General features: G+C 44.8%; 1 protein-coding gene across 3 annotated transcripts in view; it reads left to right on the top strand.

Annotated features, from left to right (window-relative positions):
- KIFAP3 (kinesin associated protein 3) overlaps positions 1-16,518 on the top strand; it is a 687,730-nt gene that overhangs the window by 521,573 nt on the left and 149,639 nt on the right. For all 3 annotated transcript variants that reach the window (XM_073558012.1, XM_073558011.1, XM_073558010.1), the window contains exon 16: positions 14,059-14,157. In XM_073558012.1, coding sequence (XP_073414113.1) covers positions 14,059-14,157 — 99 coding nt within the window. The remainder of the gene's footprint in view (positions 1-14,058; positions 14,158-16,518) is intronic.

Raw genomic sequence — 16,518 nt, 5'->3', positions numbered from 1 at the left:
TCATATTTCTTCTCTGCAGCAGAAAGTCTGAGAGAAAAAAAGCACATGGATGTAACAGACCCTTGTCTCTCATTCTTTGTGAGAGGATGGCCCCCAGAGCACAGTCCAAAACGTTCACTTCCACGATGAAAGGATGTGCTGGGTTTGGGTGAATCAGTACAGGTGCAGAAGTAAACCGGGACTTAAGACAATCAAAGACTTCCTGAGCCTGTGAGGACCACAAGAAAGTATCTTCCTTCTTTGTTAGCTGTGTAATGGGTCGAACATTCTCAGAGAAATTACAAATAAATCGTCTACAAAAATTTGCAAGTCCAATGAAATGCTGTACCTCCTTGACATTTCTAGGTGCGGGCCAATCAAGAATAGCCTGTATCTTACTTGCCTCCGTGTTATGCCCTTGTGTTGAGATGACATACCCCAGATATTGAATCTCTGTGTGTAATGGAATTCACATTTCTTGGGCTTAATGTAGAGATGATTTTCTTTCAGACGTCTTAGGATGGGTTTAACATGCTCCTGATGTTCCTGCAATGAATCAGAAAAAATCAAAATATCATCCAGATAGAACACAACAAAATGGTGTAACAGATCTCTAAAAATATCATTAGTCAGATGTTGGAAGGTTACCAGAGCATTGCAGAGACCGAAAGGCATCACCAGATATTCAAAATGCCCATAACGACATCTAAATGCAGTCTTCCATTCATCTCCAGAGCGGATCCGAATCAAATTATACGTGCCTTGAAGATCCAACTTAGAGAAGACTTTAGCATGTTGTACTCTTTCCAGCAGATCACGAATCAACGGCATAGGGTAGCCATTCCGGATGGTTACCTTATTGAGCTCCTGATAATCAATGCAAGGTCTAAGAGTTCCATCCTTCTTTTTAACAAAAAACATGGGTGCTCCTGCCGGTGATGAGAAGGAGCGAATGAAACCCTTAGCCAAATTCTCATCAATGTTTTCCTTCAAAGCCTGCAGCTCCGGAGCTGCTAGTGGGTAGACATTCTTGAATGGAATAGCCTCCCCCATACGCATTTCAATGGGACAATCATAAGGTCTGTTAGGAGGAAGTTTGTCTGCCATTTTCTTCTCGCAAATATCAGAAAATTCATTATAAATAGATGGTAATAAAGATACCTCAGTGGTACTTTCCGTGTCCCGAGGAGTTGCCTGGCCTCTTACTAATGTTTCTCTTGATGGGAAACTGATTTCCTTGGTCTCCCAGTTGATGATAGGATTTTGTGACTGCAGCCATGGAATTCCTAAAATTAAAGGGAAATGTGAGGAGATCAACATAAAGGATAGCATTTCCTGATGATCGGGTTCAATGGAGACTTCCAGAGGCACAGTTTCCTGATCTAGTGGTCCAGAAACTAGAGGGGAACAATCCACCGTTTCCAAATTACCGGGGTGGCTTTCTGCTGAGTCTGAATGCCATGTTCCTTGGCAAAGGTTAAGTCAAGGAAATTATCTCCTGCCCCTGAATCCACCATAGCTGCACAGAGAATCCATTGTCCTGACAACCGGATCTTAATGGGAAGGATGCAATGTGTCTCTTTATCCCTCTGTGTTTTAGGAGAGGCAGTCAAAGACAGAGAATGAAGTATTGCATTCACAGAAAAATTAGACTCCGACCTAACAGCATTGTGATTCTCAAATTCCCCTACCTTGGCCAGTACCTTGCGAGGCCGCTTTTGGACAGTAGATAAGGAAGTGATCTGACTGAGCGTAGTAAAAACATAGACTTTTCCCAAAAACGATGCTCTCTGCACTTGTTACTCTCATGCCGCTGTAAAGCATCCACCTGCTGTCATGATCCATGCTGGATCAGGACTGATATAAAGCACAGGTAACCTTTTTTTTTCCTAAGCTGTGCTTAAGGTGTTTTGCCCCCGGTGGCCATTAGGATTATTGCACTGTGGTGCCGTTTGTTCTAAGTTTTCCCCCGGGTGGTGGGTGGTGAGCGTCATTGCACTCTAGTTTCTTTTGTTTAGTGCACATGAATATAATGCAGGTGTGATTGCTGTCTCTTCTATAAAAGAGTCACAGGTGTTGCAATCAGTGTTGGTGATAGTGTTCATTTCAACCATCCTTGGTGGAGGAAGGAGCTGGAGAGCAGCTCTGACAGAGCCTGGTGTGAAAGGAGTCATAGGGGATTTCCTTAGCTCTGACAGAGCTTGGTGGCAGCGATTCAGGAGGAGAGCTGCATGCTGGTGGAGGACTCTGTTGCCAGGAGCAAGTGCAACAGAGTAAAGCTAAGTTGTGTTTCCCCGTTTGGGTTTTCTCCTTAGTGTGTATTAGTACAGCGGTGGGGCCAGTGCCTGCGCCACCCAGCTCCCTAGAAAGGGATAGGTGTAGGGTGTGCTAGGGCGACAGGTTCGTGATCGGCGCCCGGTGCGGAACCGGCATAGGGAACGTTAGGAGCGGTAGGGACACTGACTCAGGGGAGTGCAGGAGGTCTCCACGTCCCCTTTCCTTATCGCAGGGCCCACCATTGGAACTGTTTCCCTACCCCTTGTCATGTTGTTTTAGTTACCAGCCTGCGAGCCGTGTCACACAGGACAGTATCACGTGCCGCGTCCTGTTGTTTTAGTTACTGGCCTGCGAGCTGTGTCACACAGGACGGCTCCAAGTGACACCTGCATGGGAACTGGTTCAGCTTCCCAAGAGGATTTGCCTGTAGTTTCTTTAGGCGAAAAAGGAAGAGTTAGAGACACGATTAGAGGCTGCAAATCTCTCCTGTCTACACTCAGTAATTCGTATATCAATGCATGCACAGTGTTTTATAAAAGCGTCTAACTCTTGCAGAGCATCTGCATGAGCTAACTCGTCTTTCATCACACTAGACAATTCACTCTTAAAAATTGGTAATTGGGTGTAACAGTCCCAAATCGTATCCACCGCCAGCCGTCTAAACTCAGTAGCGTATTCAATGACAGTACACTTACTCTGACATTAATATAACAAGGCGGTCTCAGCTATAGTGCGACGATTAAGGTCATCAAACATCATAGACATTGCAGCAAGAAAATCGTCAAGGTTATTCAAACGAGGGTCACGAGTCTCCATAAGCGGATTTGCCACGCGATAGTTTGGGAAGTAAGTAACATGATTATGCATAAAACCTTGGATTGATCAGTAAGGAAGTGAGCAGCATGCACATCAAAATTCAAAAGGCATTGATTCACAAACCCACGAAACTTGTAGCTGTCACCACTGAACCTAAATGGTGGTAACTTGGGAGGACTAGATGGCAGTAGCTGCCCCGGTGGTGGAGGCACCCGTGCTGTTATCTGAATACTTAAATCCTGAAGCGCCTGTCCAAAATGGGCCTCCCAGTTAGCAACCTTGTTTTACAGAGCCTCTATATCCCCCTGTAAAGAGTGGATCATAGAGAACAACTGATCCACCTTTGTCTCGGTCGACATTATCCCAGCAGGTTCCTTAAATAGCCTGAGTATCCTGTAACAATTATATGGGTACTACGGAATCTGATTGCGTGGGATAATATGACACTGAGACCAATGTTAACAAGTGTAACAAAACTAACAGGACAGTTCCTGCAATAGTAATGGAAAAAACACAGCACAATATGAAATGATGCAAGTAAAGCAAAACTTACAGAGCACTTCCTGCAATTGTAGCGAAAACACAGCTCAATATAGAAATGTCCAGAGTAACTGAAGAGCGGGGCGTGACCGCAAATATAACCAGTCCAATAGTAATATAACGCAGGTGTGTACAAGGCACTAAACGTAGAAGTCCAGCAGAAAGTATGTGAGTAAGCACACCGCATTTAATGAGGCAGTTCAGCGATATTAAGAATGAGCACGCACAGAGCAATAAAGTGTAGAAGTCCAGCAATCATAATGGTGGGATAGCACTCAGCACTTAAACGTGGAAGTCCAGCTCTATACAGGAATGGCATTAACAAGAGAAGGTTACTATGTGTACCTTTTGGGCTGTAAGTCCCGCATGGCAGCCCACATAAACACAGACCTAGAGGAGATAATGATGTCAGGATTCCTTATAGGTCACAGCAGTTCAAAGGTAAATCGCTCCAACTAGAAGTCCAGACAGTAGTTAAGCACAGACCACATCATGGAGACGCCCAGAGAACTGTAGGCATCAGAACGAGGAGAGTCAGAGTAACGAGCAGCAGCAGGGAGGCCACCAGCGGAACAGCAAGAGCTCAGGAGCCAACAGCCACAATATACTCATGCAAAGAGGAGCACACGACCTGGACTTAAATAATCTCGACAGACAGGAAGTTCCATGGCAGGGAGAGATACAAGACTCCATCTTGGATCAGGGCAAACAAGCACAAAAGATAGTCCGGAATCCTTACACTGCATTGGCGGAGCTATGGAATGCACTCCCTTTTGAAAGTTATTAAGAAACTACTATTTGTCATAACTCTGGGTGGAAAACTCGCAATGAGACAACAGGGATAATTGGTACGGGACGACCAGCTGTCTTTCACTCAACCACTCCTGTTGGGATTTACCAGGAACTGTCTCCCTGTACAACCTCGCTTATTCCCAGTACACCCTCTTCTTATCAGTCACGGAGGTGGGCGTCTCGGTGAGATGTCTCAAGGTTTCCAAGCTCACATCTGAGTGCAGAACAGCCTGGAACTCCTGGCTGGAGGCAGCCGGAAGTGACGTCAGGGTCCCTTCCTCATGGGAACCCTCTGGGACCTGCTCTGGGTCCATCACTGGTTCAGCAAAAAAATTTCCACAGGACCAGGGAAGAAATATCAAAAGTGCAATCATATAATCAGTTTAAAAGTATGAAACTTTAATAAATTGTGGTAAAAAACACCCCCCTAGTGCAATAACACAATTAACAAACTCTATACAATAATAACCTACGATAGCCCTACACTAGCCTGTTATCCCTTCCTGACAGTGGAGGTTGGCACCTTAAAAGATACGATTTGGCGCCCCCACTCCGCGGCGCCTGTCCCAGACTCACCCTAAATGACCCTTATAAACTACAGGTGGGAAAACAATAAGCAAATAAAAGAGATGAAAGATAGTGCTTAATATAATACACAGGCTATTAATGTACAATATATAAAAGACAGGCTATTACATGTAAACATAGAGAAAACATAGAGAAACCTCTTGTATAACCAATAGATAGTAGCAAGTCTTGTCTTTTTGGGTATTAATAGACCACAGAAAATATAGATTCCATATTTTCTGTGGTCTATTAATACCCAAAAAGACCATATGGAATCTATATTTTATGTGGTCTATTAATAACCAAAAAGACAAGACTTGCTACTATCTATTGGTTATACAAGAGGTTTCTCTATGTTTTCTCTATGTTTACATGTAATAGCCTGTCTTTTATATATTGTACATTAATAGCCTGTGTATTATATTAAGCACTATCTTTCATCTCTTTTATTTGCTTATTGTTTTCCCACCTGTAGTTTATAAGGGTCATTTAGGGCGAGTCTGGGACAGCCGCTGCGGAGTGGGGGCACCAAATCGTATCTTTTAGGGTGCCAACCTCCACTGTCAGGAAGGGATTGCAGGCTAGTGTAGGGCTATCATAGGTTATTATTGTATAGAGATTGTTAATTGTGTTATTGCACTAGGGGGGTGTTTTTTACCTCAATTTATTAAAGTTTCATATTTTTTAAGGGATTATATGATTGCACAGTCCATCTCTGGTTCAGTCATCCCTCGAACTGAAGAGGGTCCAGAAGGCAGAGCGTTATCTGCATTTCAAGCACTCTGACTGCAGGTGACAGCGGCTACATAGTCTTTCTCCCTGGGGATTTCCACAGACCCATCAGCCGGCGCTGCTATGGGTACTACATCCCCATCCATCCCCATTACCTCAGGAGCAGTGCTATATTTGGGGCATTTACATTCCTCTGTGGCACTGGTCAGTTGCACGGCATCACCTTCCTCAAGGTTCCCGTTCCTCTCCCCATTTCCTTTAGCACTGATGCTTGCTCCTGTTAGGGATCCTCAGCCATCTCACCCTGCAGTGTGATGTGGCTGAGTATTCCTGTACCTTCAGATACATAATTATCAGATATATTATCAGACAAATCATTGTCAGATAAAGCATTATGTTGTGAAATCGCTTTCTGGCCTCCCTCTTGTTATTACTGAAGGTAGTGGAGCTGGTCAAATTGACAGAGGGGTTTCGAGTTCTCTTTCTGGGCTCCCTCTGATGGCTACTGGAGGTAATGGAGCTGATCTGATTAACAGTGGCTTGCCACCTGATAATGAGGACGACGATTGGAGATCTGGGGTTTCAGATTGGGATTTAAGACAGCCGTCTCCCTCTATCCCTGCTGGTGATTTTCTTCCTGCCTCCTGAGGCCTTTGTTTCCAGCTCAGTCCCTGCATGTTCAGCTAAGTGTTCATTTGCTATTCTGTTTACTTTTGATTTGGTTTTGTCTATCTCGGTTTTGTGTGGGTCAGCCAGCTCCGGCTGGGGCTGTGCTGAATCACCGTCCATATGTTACTGCTTGTGCCCGTTTGTTCTTGTCCCTTATTAGATTGGCCTCTTTTTGCTCTGCTTTCAGAATATACCAGAGTGCTGATATAGTGGGCGAAGTCGTGCGACTTCAGTATTTTTTGCATCAGACGTGTTGGACTTTTTGCAGGGTTTTTTGCATGATTGCAGACAGTGTCTTTCCTTTCCTGTCCTGTCTAGTCAGTGTGGGCCCATCATTTGCTCAGTCTTTTTTCCTGCCTGCGTTTATGTTTTCATCTTGTCTCACCGATAATATATGTTTGGGGGCTATCTATTCCTTTGGGGTCTGCTGTGGGGCAGTTTAGATTTCCCCTTTCTTGCTTTAGGCTTAGTTAGTCTTCGGCTGTGCTGAGGTGTCTAGGATCATTGGAGGCACGCTCCACGGCTACTGCTAGTTGTGTGGATAGGATCAGGGGTCTGCAATCCGCTTAGTTACCAACATCTCTGGTTTTCTGTGTCTTAGCCTGGGCCTGCTATCCTCCTCGGTGACCCAATCTAACACATTATCAGGTAAATCGCTGTCAGGTAAAGCATGTATATTCACATCATTATCTTTAGCATCAGCAGTACCCTCAATGTCAGGTCAAGAAGGGGTGTCAGGGACAAAATACACGAACATTCTCCCCAAATCAGTCCCCAACAAAACGTCGGTGGGCTAGTTTTTGGACAACCCCTTTTCCTTCACCCTGCTCCTGGCATCCCAATCTATAAAAACCCGGGCCAGAGGCGAGTGACAGCGGTCACCCCCAATCCCAGGGACAGTCGGTTATTCCCAGAATAATCTCTTCAGGGGCCGTCAGATCGGGTCGGATGAGGTTTCGTTCAGCCCCGGTGTCCTTGAGGCCTACGAGTATAACGCCCTTGCTCCCCACGGTGACGTGCTGCAAATTTTCACAGGCCCTAACATCCGCCCCACCCACAAAAAGAACTGCGGCATTAGGCTTTAAGGCCTTGGCTGGGGGTTTCTTCTGCTTCAAGTGGCGCTGAAATGTCCAGTCCAATTGCAGGAAAAATACTTGCAAGGGTCGAATGTAGGCCTGGTGTTGGCAAAGGGGACAAGGCCTCCGGTGAGTCGTATGGCAAGGGCACTGGGGGTAGTTGTTGGCTTACCCACTTTCCTGCTGGCGGCGACTGGCTTCCACACCTCTGATTTATGGTTGGCCTCGTAGGTGTCGGCAATCTGTGCTACTTTGTTTGCATCTTTTGGCTCCCGGTCCATCACGAACTGTTGTATCTCAGCTGGGCAAAGATTTAGGAACTGGTCTTTTATCATCAGGTCCAGCAGCTGCTCAAAGGTGGCTACTGACAGTCCTTGGATCCACTGGTCAAAGTGGGTTCTGAGTCCATTCACCACATCGCTGTAACTGTCGTGTGGGCCATGTTGGAGGTTCCGGAACTTTTTACGGTAAACCTCAGGAGTCAGTTGGTACTTCTTGATCAATGCCTGCTTGATGGCCTCATAGTCTCCATCTTGGTCGGGAGGGAGAGAAGCAAACGCCTCCAGAGCTTTTCCTCTGAGCACTGCCAATCTCCCCACAATTAACTCATTTATGAACCTTATTAATCTTCCATCTCTGATCACTGAACAGCAAGTGATGTTAGACTCAAAAATAACAGAGGATGAAGTGAGATAAGCTTTAGCAGACACATCTAACGCTAAGGCTCCAGGCCCTAATGGTCTCTCTGCTGAATTTTTTAAGATTCTCTCCCGACTTAGTGCCCATTTTGACTAACCTTTTTAATGAAGCTTTTCTTCAAGGAGCTTCTATCGACCAATTTACGGACTCCCGCACAATAGTTATCCCTAAATCTAATAGAGACCCATTATTGTCACAATCTTACCTCCCAATCTCACTCCTCAACCATGATTATAAACTCCTGGTGAAGGTCTTAGCAAATCATCTACATACGTTGCTGCCTGGCATTCTATATGAGGCTCAGACAGGCTTTACCAATGGACGGAGCAGTGTGGCAAATATACGCTTAGCGGTCGCAGCCATGGTCTTGGCCCAAGATGCGTCAAAACCAACTCCAATGCTAATGAGTCTGGATGCCGAAAAGGCCTTTGATAAAGTGGCATGGCCTTTCTTATATGAAGTCCTAGGCAGGGGAAATTTCGGCCCGAGGTTCCTACAGTATGTCCAATACCTTCATAGAAATACAAATACAGGGGTCCTCAAACGTTTTAAACAGGGGGCCAGATTACGGTCCCTCAAACCGTTGGAGGGCCGGAATATAGTTTAAAAAAATTATGAATAAATTCCTGTGCACACTGCACATATCTTATTTAGAAGTAATAAAACAAAAATAGGAACAAATACAATATTAAAAATTAAGTTAAATCATCAAACTTACCGATTTTTTGGGTTCTTCGAATATCCTACACTTCGAGTCAATTTTTTCTCTTTCTTGATATCATTGTTTCCTAGGGATTTAAAATTGCTATTAGTAAAATACCAACATATATACAGCGCTACAAAAACAATATACCAGCAATAAAATTGCCCACACAGAGACATACAGACTGCACTGACCATCAATGCAGCCTGATCAGTGCCCATCAATGCAGCCTGATCAGTGCCCATCAATGCAGCCTGATCAGTGCTCATCAATCCGGCCTGATCAGTGCCCATCAATGTGGCCTGACCAGTGCCCATCAATGCGGCCTGACCAGTGCCCATCAATGCGGCCTGATCAGTGCCCATCAATGCGGCCTGATCAGTACCCATCAATGCGGCCTGATCAGTGCCCATCAATGCGGCCTGACCAGTGCCCATCAATGCGGCCTGACCAGTGCCCATCAATGCGGCCTGACCAGTGCCCATCAATGCGGCCTGACCAGTGCCCATCAATGCGGCCTGACCAGTGCCCATCAATGCGGCCTGACCAATGCCCATCAATGCGGCCTGACCAGTGCCCATCAATGTGGCCTGACCAGTGCCCATCAATGCGGCCTGACCAGTGCCCATCAATGCGGCCTGACCAGTGCCCATCAATGCGGCCTGATTAGTGCCCATCAATGCGGCCTGATCAGTGCCCATCAATGCGGCCTGATCAGTGCCCATCAATGCGGCCTGATCAGTGCCCATCAATGCGGCCTCACCAGTGCCCATATTGGTGGAACTCCACTTTTACCTCAGGCTCAGAGTGGTGTGGTGCAAGAATCCCCAACAGGCAGCATTGGTCCCGAAAAGGCAGGTAAATGTCCCCAATAGGCAGCACAGGTCCCCAATAGACAGGTAAATGTCCCCAATAGGCAGCATAGGTCCCCAATAGGCAGGTAAATGTCCCCAATAGGCAGCACAGGTCCCCAAAAGGCAGGTAAATGTCCCCAATAGGCAGCACAGGTCCCCATTAGGCAGCACAGGTCCCCAATAGGCAGGTAAATGTCCCCATTAGGCAGCACAGGTCCCCAATTGGCAGGTAAATGTCCCCAATTGGCAGCACAGGTCCCCATTAGGCAGGTAAATGTCCCCAATAGGCAGCACAGGTCCCCATTAGGCAGCACAGGTCCCCAATAGGCAGGTAAATGTCCCCAATAGGCAGCACAGGTCCCCAATAGGCAGGTAAATGTCCCCAATAGGCAGCACAGGTCCCCATTAGGCAGCACAAGTCCCCAATAGGCAGGTAGATGTCCCCATTAGGCAAGTAAATGTCCCCAATAGGCAGCACAGGTCCCCAATAGGCAGGTAAATGTCCCCATTAGGCAGCACAGGTCCCCATTAGGCAGCACAGGTCCCCATTAGGCAGGTAAATGTCCCCATTAGGCAGCACAGGTCACCATTAGGCAGGTAAATGTCCCCATTAGGCAGAACAGGTCCCCAATAGGCAGGTAAATGTCCCCATTAGGCAGCACAGGTCCCCATTAGGCAGGTAACTGTCCCCATTAGGCAGCACAGGTCCCCATTAGGCAGGTAAATGTCCCCATTAGGCAGGAAAATGTCCCCATTAGGCAGGAAAATGTCGCCATTAGGCAGGTAAATGTCCCCATTAGGCAGGTAAATGACCCCAATAGGACCCGGCGTTAAAAAAAAAAAAAAAGAAGTACTCACCTATGTCCCCCGCTGCTCTGAAGAGGCGCCCGCTCATCTCAGTCTTCTTCCTGCACAGGCACACAGGCGGCGTGACGTCATCAGGCCGCGCAGGCGGCGTGATGACAATCACGCCGTCTGTGTGCACTGTGCTCTGCTGCATACGGAGGCCTGCGTAACGCCTTGCCTCGTCCCGCCCGCGATTACAGGGCCCACCGGCATTGAACTGCAGTGCAGTTCATGAGTTCAATGTCGGCCTGGCGGGGGGCCGGATAGAAGCCCTTGGCGGGCCGCATGTGGCCCACGGGCCGTAGTTTAAGGACCCGTGTACAAATACTTGTGTGACGCTGAAAGAATATAGTGCATCTCTTTCAAGGAGTCAAACAGGGATGCCCTTTGTCACTCCTCCTATCTAACCTCTCTATAGACCCTTTACTACACCACCTATTGCAGACCTATTTTCAGATGATATTCTGCTGGTTGTAACTAACCCCAAACAGGTCCTGCACTCCCTTATACGAGAGTTGGAAGATCTGGGAGGCTTATTGGGCTGTAATATTAACAGGGATGAAACAGAAGTGATGATGCTGCGTCGCCCCTCCAGACCTTCATAGTTATCGAGGTTCCCGTGTCAATTTACTACTGGCTCATTAAAATACTTGGGAATACAGGTGACAAGACACCCAGCGAAATTATATAAAACCAATATTAATTCATATCTCAAAAACCTAGAATCCACCTTAACCACATGTAAAGATTGTAACTTGTCATACCTAGGCAGAGGGAATTTAATTAAAATGACAGTATTTCCTCGTCTTATCTACCTCTTCCATTCTCTCCCAATCTATTTATCTCCTAAAGAAGAGATGCAAATCAATTATTTGTATCGCTCATTTGTATGGAAGGGAAAAAAAGCCTGTATAGCCTTTAAATTACTTCAACAGCTGAGGGGAAATGGGGGGACAACCTTCCCTGATATTAGGCACTACAACCTAGCATCCCTATTCCCAGTGGTGGTGGACTGGTTGGAACGGACATCCTGTTATGCCCAATATGACCTGGAGTGCTGTCTCACCCCGGGGCTGTCTCTCCCTTCCCTCTTACACCTCCATTTCTACTGAACTGCCAGCTGAAGTGAGAGTTAACCCACTCCTGATGTCTACATGGAAGGCATGGCAGAAAATGCGCCAACAATTCTGGCTCTCTCCATGGGTGTTCCTCCTTCTTCCACTCGTTGGTAACCCTCACTTTCAAAATGGACATTCTCATCCCATCTTATATCAATGAATGGGAAAATGTGGATTTGATCTGCGCTGCCGAATAACTGAAGATCCAGAAATATTCACATACTAGAGTGTGGTTTATTCAACGCGTTTCAAAGTACAATAACTTCTTCATCAGGATATGCCACATACATATATTGTTGTATGTGGCATATCCTGATGAAAAAGTTATTGTACTTCAAACCGCATTGAATAAACCACACTCTAGTATGTGAATATTTCTGGCTCTTCAGCTATTCGGCAGCGCAGATGAAATCCACGTTTCCGCATTCATCCATATAATTCTGTCACCCAGTGACTGGTGGATCTGCTGCAGCAGATAATCCTACATGCTTTAATAACAGCTCCGTCTGGTGAGTACAATGTAATTGTATTAACCCTAAATATCTTGGATAAGACCCTATCCTACGCTAACTTCCCCAACAGCAATTATTGCATCTTCTATCAATGGCACATCTATTAAACACCTAGTCCACCTCGAGGAATGCCGAATATACTCAATTGAGGAGTTGCAATTTAAATACCCCACCGCCATATTCCCTTCTTTCCAATACTTACATGGTAAAAGTTAAGTAACAAAAATACTAGCACATCTTCCTGAGCACAAGTGGAGACCATACCTGCTTAGATGGTTCACTAAATCTAGTTCTGCATCTGGCCAAATAGCCACCAATTACAAATTCATCCATGTAGCCCTGGATTATTAGCAATCCCAATTTACGTTAACAAAATGGCAGATCGAGGACCCCAGCTTGTCCTGCAACACCATTCTGAAAGCTCTAGATCAAGCCTACAAATTCCTCCCTTCAGCTCGTTTCCTAGAAATGAGACTGAAAATCTGTCATAGATCCTACCTAACTCTGCAAAAAGGTCATAGAATGAGGCTGTACACAACCTCCAAATGTTTCAAATGCCACTCCCCAGAGGCCAACTTTTTCCATTGCCTGTGGGCATGCCCGGTCATCAGACCATTTTGGGTCAGAGTACGACAATTCACCATCACACATCTGACAAACTTTTCTTCTGACAAACCTCTATGGGCCCTTTTTGGATATTTAACCCCAGATTAATACACCTGCTCTCCAGGGGCTCGTAAACTACTACATATGCCCTTCCTTTCAAGATCTGTCTAGAAGAACTGTCGTTTTTGCTTCAGATGGATTTGGTTGAGGGCTCATTGCATAAAGATGGAATGGTGCAGTCCTTTTTTTAAATTTTGAAGAGTTTCATTTCCCTGCTTCCACAGCGCATCCAAGATGACATTAAAACCTGTTTTCAGCGAACAGTCTGGTATCAAGAGCAGCTACTATTAAGAGAAACACCTGTATAGTGATAGCTCTGGGAGAACCTCTGCATGGAGACACTTCTGGGTATCTACTTAGGTGTCATTGGGTCCTGAGTTTAAAATCAAACGAAAAGAAAAGATCCAACCAGCTCACCTGTTGCAGCTTGTGGTGTATGGGAGCACGGGAACACGTAGTCCAGTGTGTGTTCAATCAAGAGGAAAAAAAAGGGAGAAATTAATTCCCAGCTTCCAAAAGATCCATAATTTATTGTGTAAAAACAAAGTTGACAGAGTTCACATGAATGTCAGAGCGAAGTGTTTCGAACACTAGACCTGTGTCCTTTTCAAGAACACAGGTCTAGTGTTCGAAACACGTCGCTCTGACATTCATGTGAACTTTTTCAACTTTGTTTTTACACAATAAATTATGGATCTTTTGGAAGCTGGGAATTTCTCCCTTTTTTTTCTCTTGTTTAAAATCAAACACCCATGCTGGGTGTCCGATATGTAAAAAATGTACCTGTTTCTGACATGCGTTCTTCTCCCCTCCTTCCCTTCCCTTTCCCAGTTTTTTTTTGTTTTTGGTTTACCCTCCTTTAAACCAATGCAATTTCTGGAATATCTGTAGATGTATTGACATATATGCCTCAAGTTATGTTTGCATTGATGTCTGTAAGGCAAAATTTTTCTATTCAATAAGAACAAGGTTTAAAAAAAAATTTATAGCACTTGGAAGAAGGGGAGATAAAACAGAAAATGGGCATGGTGTGAAGGAGTTGATGGAATGTATTTTCAGCTGCAGACGTTTCTGATGCTTGTGTGTTACAGTGAGCTGAAGCATGCTGTATGCCTTCTACAGAGACTTTGATTGTCTGCTTTAGTTCTGTGATGATGATGATGGTGATGGTGGTGACGACACCTCAGTTTGGCTGTTCTATTTTTCTTTTAGCTCAGCAAGAAGATGACGAGTTTGTGTGCCAAATTGTCTACGTCTTTTATCAAATGGTTTTCCATCAAGCAACAAGGGATGTTATCATAAAAGAGACGCGTATCCTTTTAATTTTACAAATGGATGCAAGGGGACCTCCAGAAATAAATATATTTCAGAGTTGCAGTTTTCATGGTTTTTTTTTTTTTACCTCTGAAATGCAGATTGTGCCTTGGTGTCGATTTGGGATTGTTAAAGTTGCATGAATGATTAATATCAGACTGGTGCTGGGAATTCTGTTTCCTGGCCACTTTCTATGTGGATGCTTAGCGATATTATTGGTGTATTACAACAATCTTCAGCAGAAAAGTTGTCCTTTAATTACAGCAGTGCTGAACCTTTATGCTTTCTCTGTGCATAAGATAGTGGGGAAAAGCTATAATTATTCTGTACTATGATTGGAGTATGAGAAACCGAATAAAGAAAACATTATGGTCAAAAAGGAAAATACCAGGACTGATAAATATTTCAATAAAACTACCTTTATTAAACGGCAATGGTAAATGGTAGCACTACATCAAAAAATGTGCTCGTACTTGGAATATAAGATCAGTAATGGTCACCCCCTGATGATGGAATCTATTCCGAAATGTTTGTCGGATTGTGCGCTGTACTTGGACCAGCGGACCCTAAAGGTATAGGCCCCAATATTACCCCTCTTCCACTGCTATTGCACATAAGCACCTTATTCACAATTGCACCTATGCTGTGTTAGCACTGCCATTTGTACTTACCATTGTTCCCTTGTTTATGCACTGCTGCAGGGTTTCTTTTTAGCACATGCCTGCTACACCCATTCATTTATATTCTTTTGCACCTGTCTTTAGTGCATAAGAATACAATCTAGTGCTCTCCCACATTTGCTTTTTTGAGTTATATAAATATAACTTTTTTGTGCAAACAGCATTGGCTACATTAATATATTTTTTAACAGTAATCATCTTGACACTTCTAATCCTTTTTTAAAAACACATTTATTCAATATATTGCCCCATGTTTTTTTCAGACAACAATATATGACACTGTCCTCCCCCCTTCCCCTTTTAGTTTATTTGGGGCCTTCTTTATGTGGCTGTAACTGATATGTGTTCATTCATTTTTTTTTTACCCCTCTTTTTGTTCCGCCGACCTTTTTCATCATTGTATGTTTTTATTATTTTATGTATTACTAGATGGAGGCCCGATGCTATCGCATCAGGAGAGCGTTAATGTCACGATGGGGGCAGGCTTTGCAGCGTTGAGAATCTCTCCCCCCATGTGGTCACCCACCTATCCACTCTCTTTCTCCATGTGCTGACTTCTCCCGTCTGTGCTGTCTTCTTTGACTTGTCTACCCCATGTGCTATCCCCCTTGTCTGCTGTCTCTTTCCTTCCTGTGCTGTGTTCTCCCCTCATGTGCTGTCCCGTTTGAGCTGTCTCCCCCTGTGCTCTGTCTCTCTCACCCCTGTGTCTGACCATGTACAGAACATACCACAGCTCCTGAGCAGGGGAGGAAGCAAAAGACAATACTGACATTAGAGCAGGAGATCGCAGAGGATACATTTTTGTGAGGTAAAATATAGTTTAATAGCAGTCAGTGAAATATTTTACCTCACAGAATGAATCCTCTGTGATCCCCTGCTGTAATGTCAGTATTGTCTTTTGCTTCCTTCCCTGCCCAGGAGATGTGGTATGCTCCGTACACGGTCAAACACAGACAATTTTTAAAATGAACTTTCGTTCGTGGGATAACCACTTTAATGTGACCGGCTTCCTCTGCCTGTAGACACGTCGCACATCTGCCGCCGGGATCAGACGAACGATTCACAGTGTTCCACTGGTGGTACCGTGCAAGAGACTGCATGAGTGTGAGTGTGTGGTGCTTACAGCGTATAGAGTGTGTGTGGTGCGACAGTGTTCCGCTGGTGGTACCGCGCAATAGGTTGGTACCAGCAGCAGTTTCCATATTGAGACACCCATCACTTGGGTATTCCAATATGGCGGTCAGTGAAATTCCTCCGCTTGGAATTCTGGGATACAGTGACATCTGGACAGAACAGGAAATGAAAACATTACAAGGCAATTATTTAAATAGATTGATTTTATATTCCAGGCACAGGGCTACCTTTTACCATCTCTGTTTTAATAAGGGTAATTTTATTGAAATATTTATTAGTCCTGATATTTTCCTTTTTGACCATTAGTTCAAGGTTTTCTTCAGTTTCTTCTAATTTTCGAATGGTCTACCATTCATGCACCTATATGTCATTCGATATATATATATATATACTGTATATATATGTATATATATTTCTAATAGCATTTCATCAGATCCGAATGCTGCTAGTTACATCCAACTACCGCCCAGTAACCTACCTTACAACAACATGGAAGCTCCTGTCAGGCATCATAGCCACCAAGCTACAGAACCATATGAACCAA

The sequence above is a fragment of the Dendrobates tinctorius genome, unplaced genomic scaffold (assembly GCF_039654945.1).
Source record: "Dendrobates tinctorius isolate UK_male_01 unplaced genomic scaffold, ASM3965494v1 ptg000012l, whole genome shotgun sequence".
NCBI lineage: Eukaryota > Metazoa > Chordata > Amphibia > Anura > Dendrobatidae > Dendrobates > Dendrobates tinctorius.
Note: the sequence above shows the minus strand (reverse complement) of the source record. Positions and strands in the feature narration are given on the sequence as shown.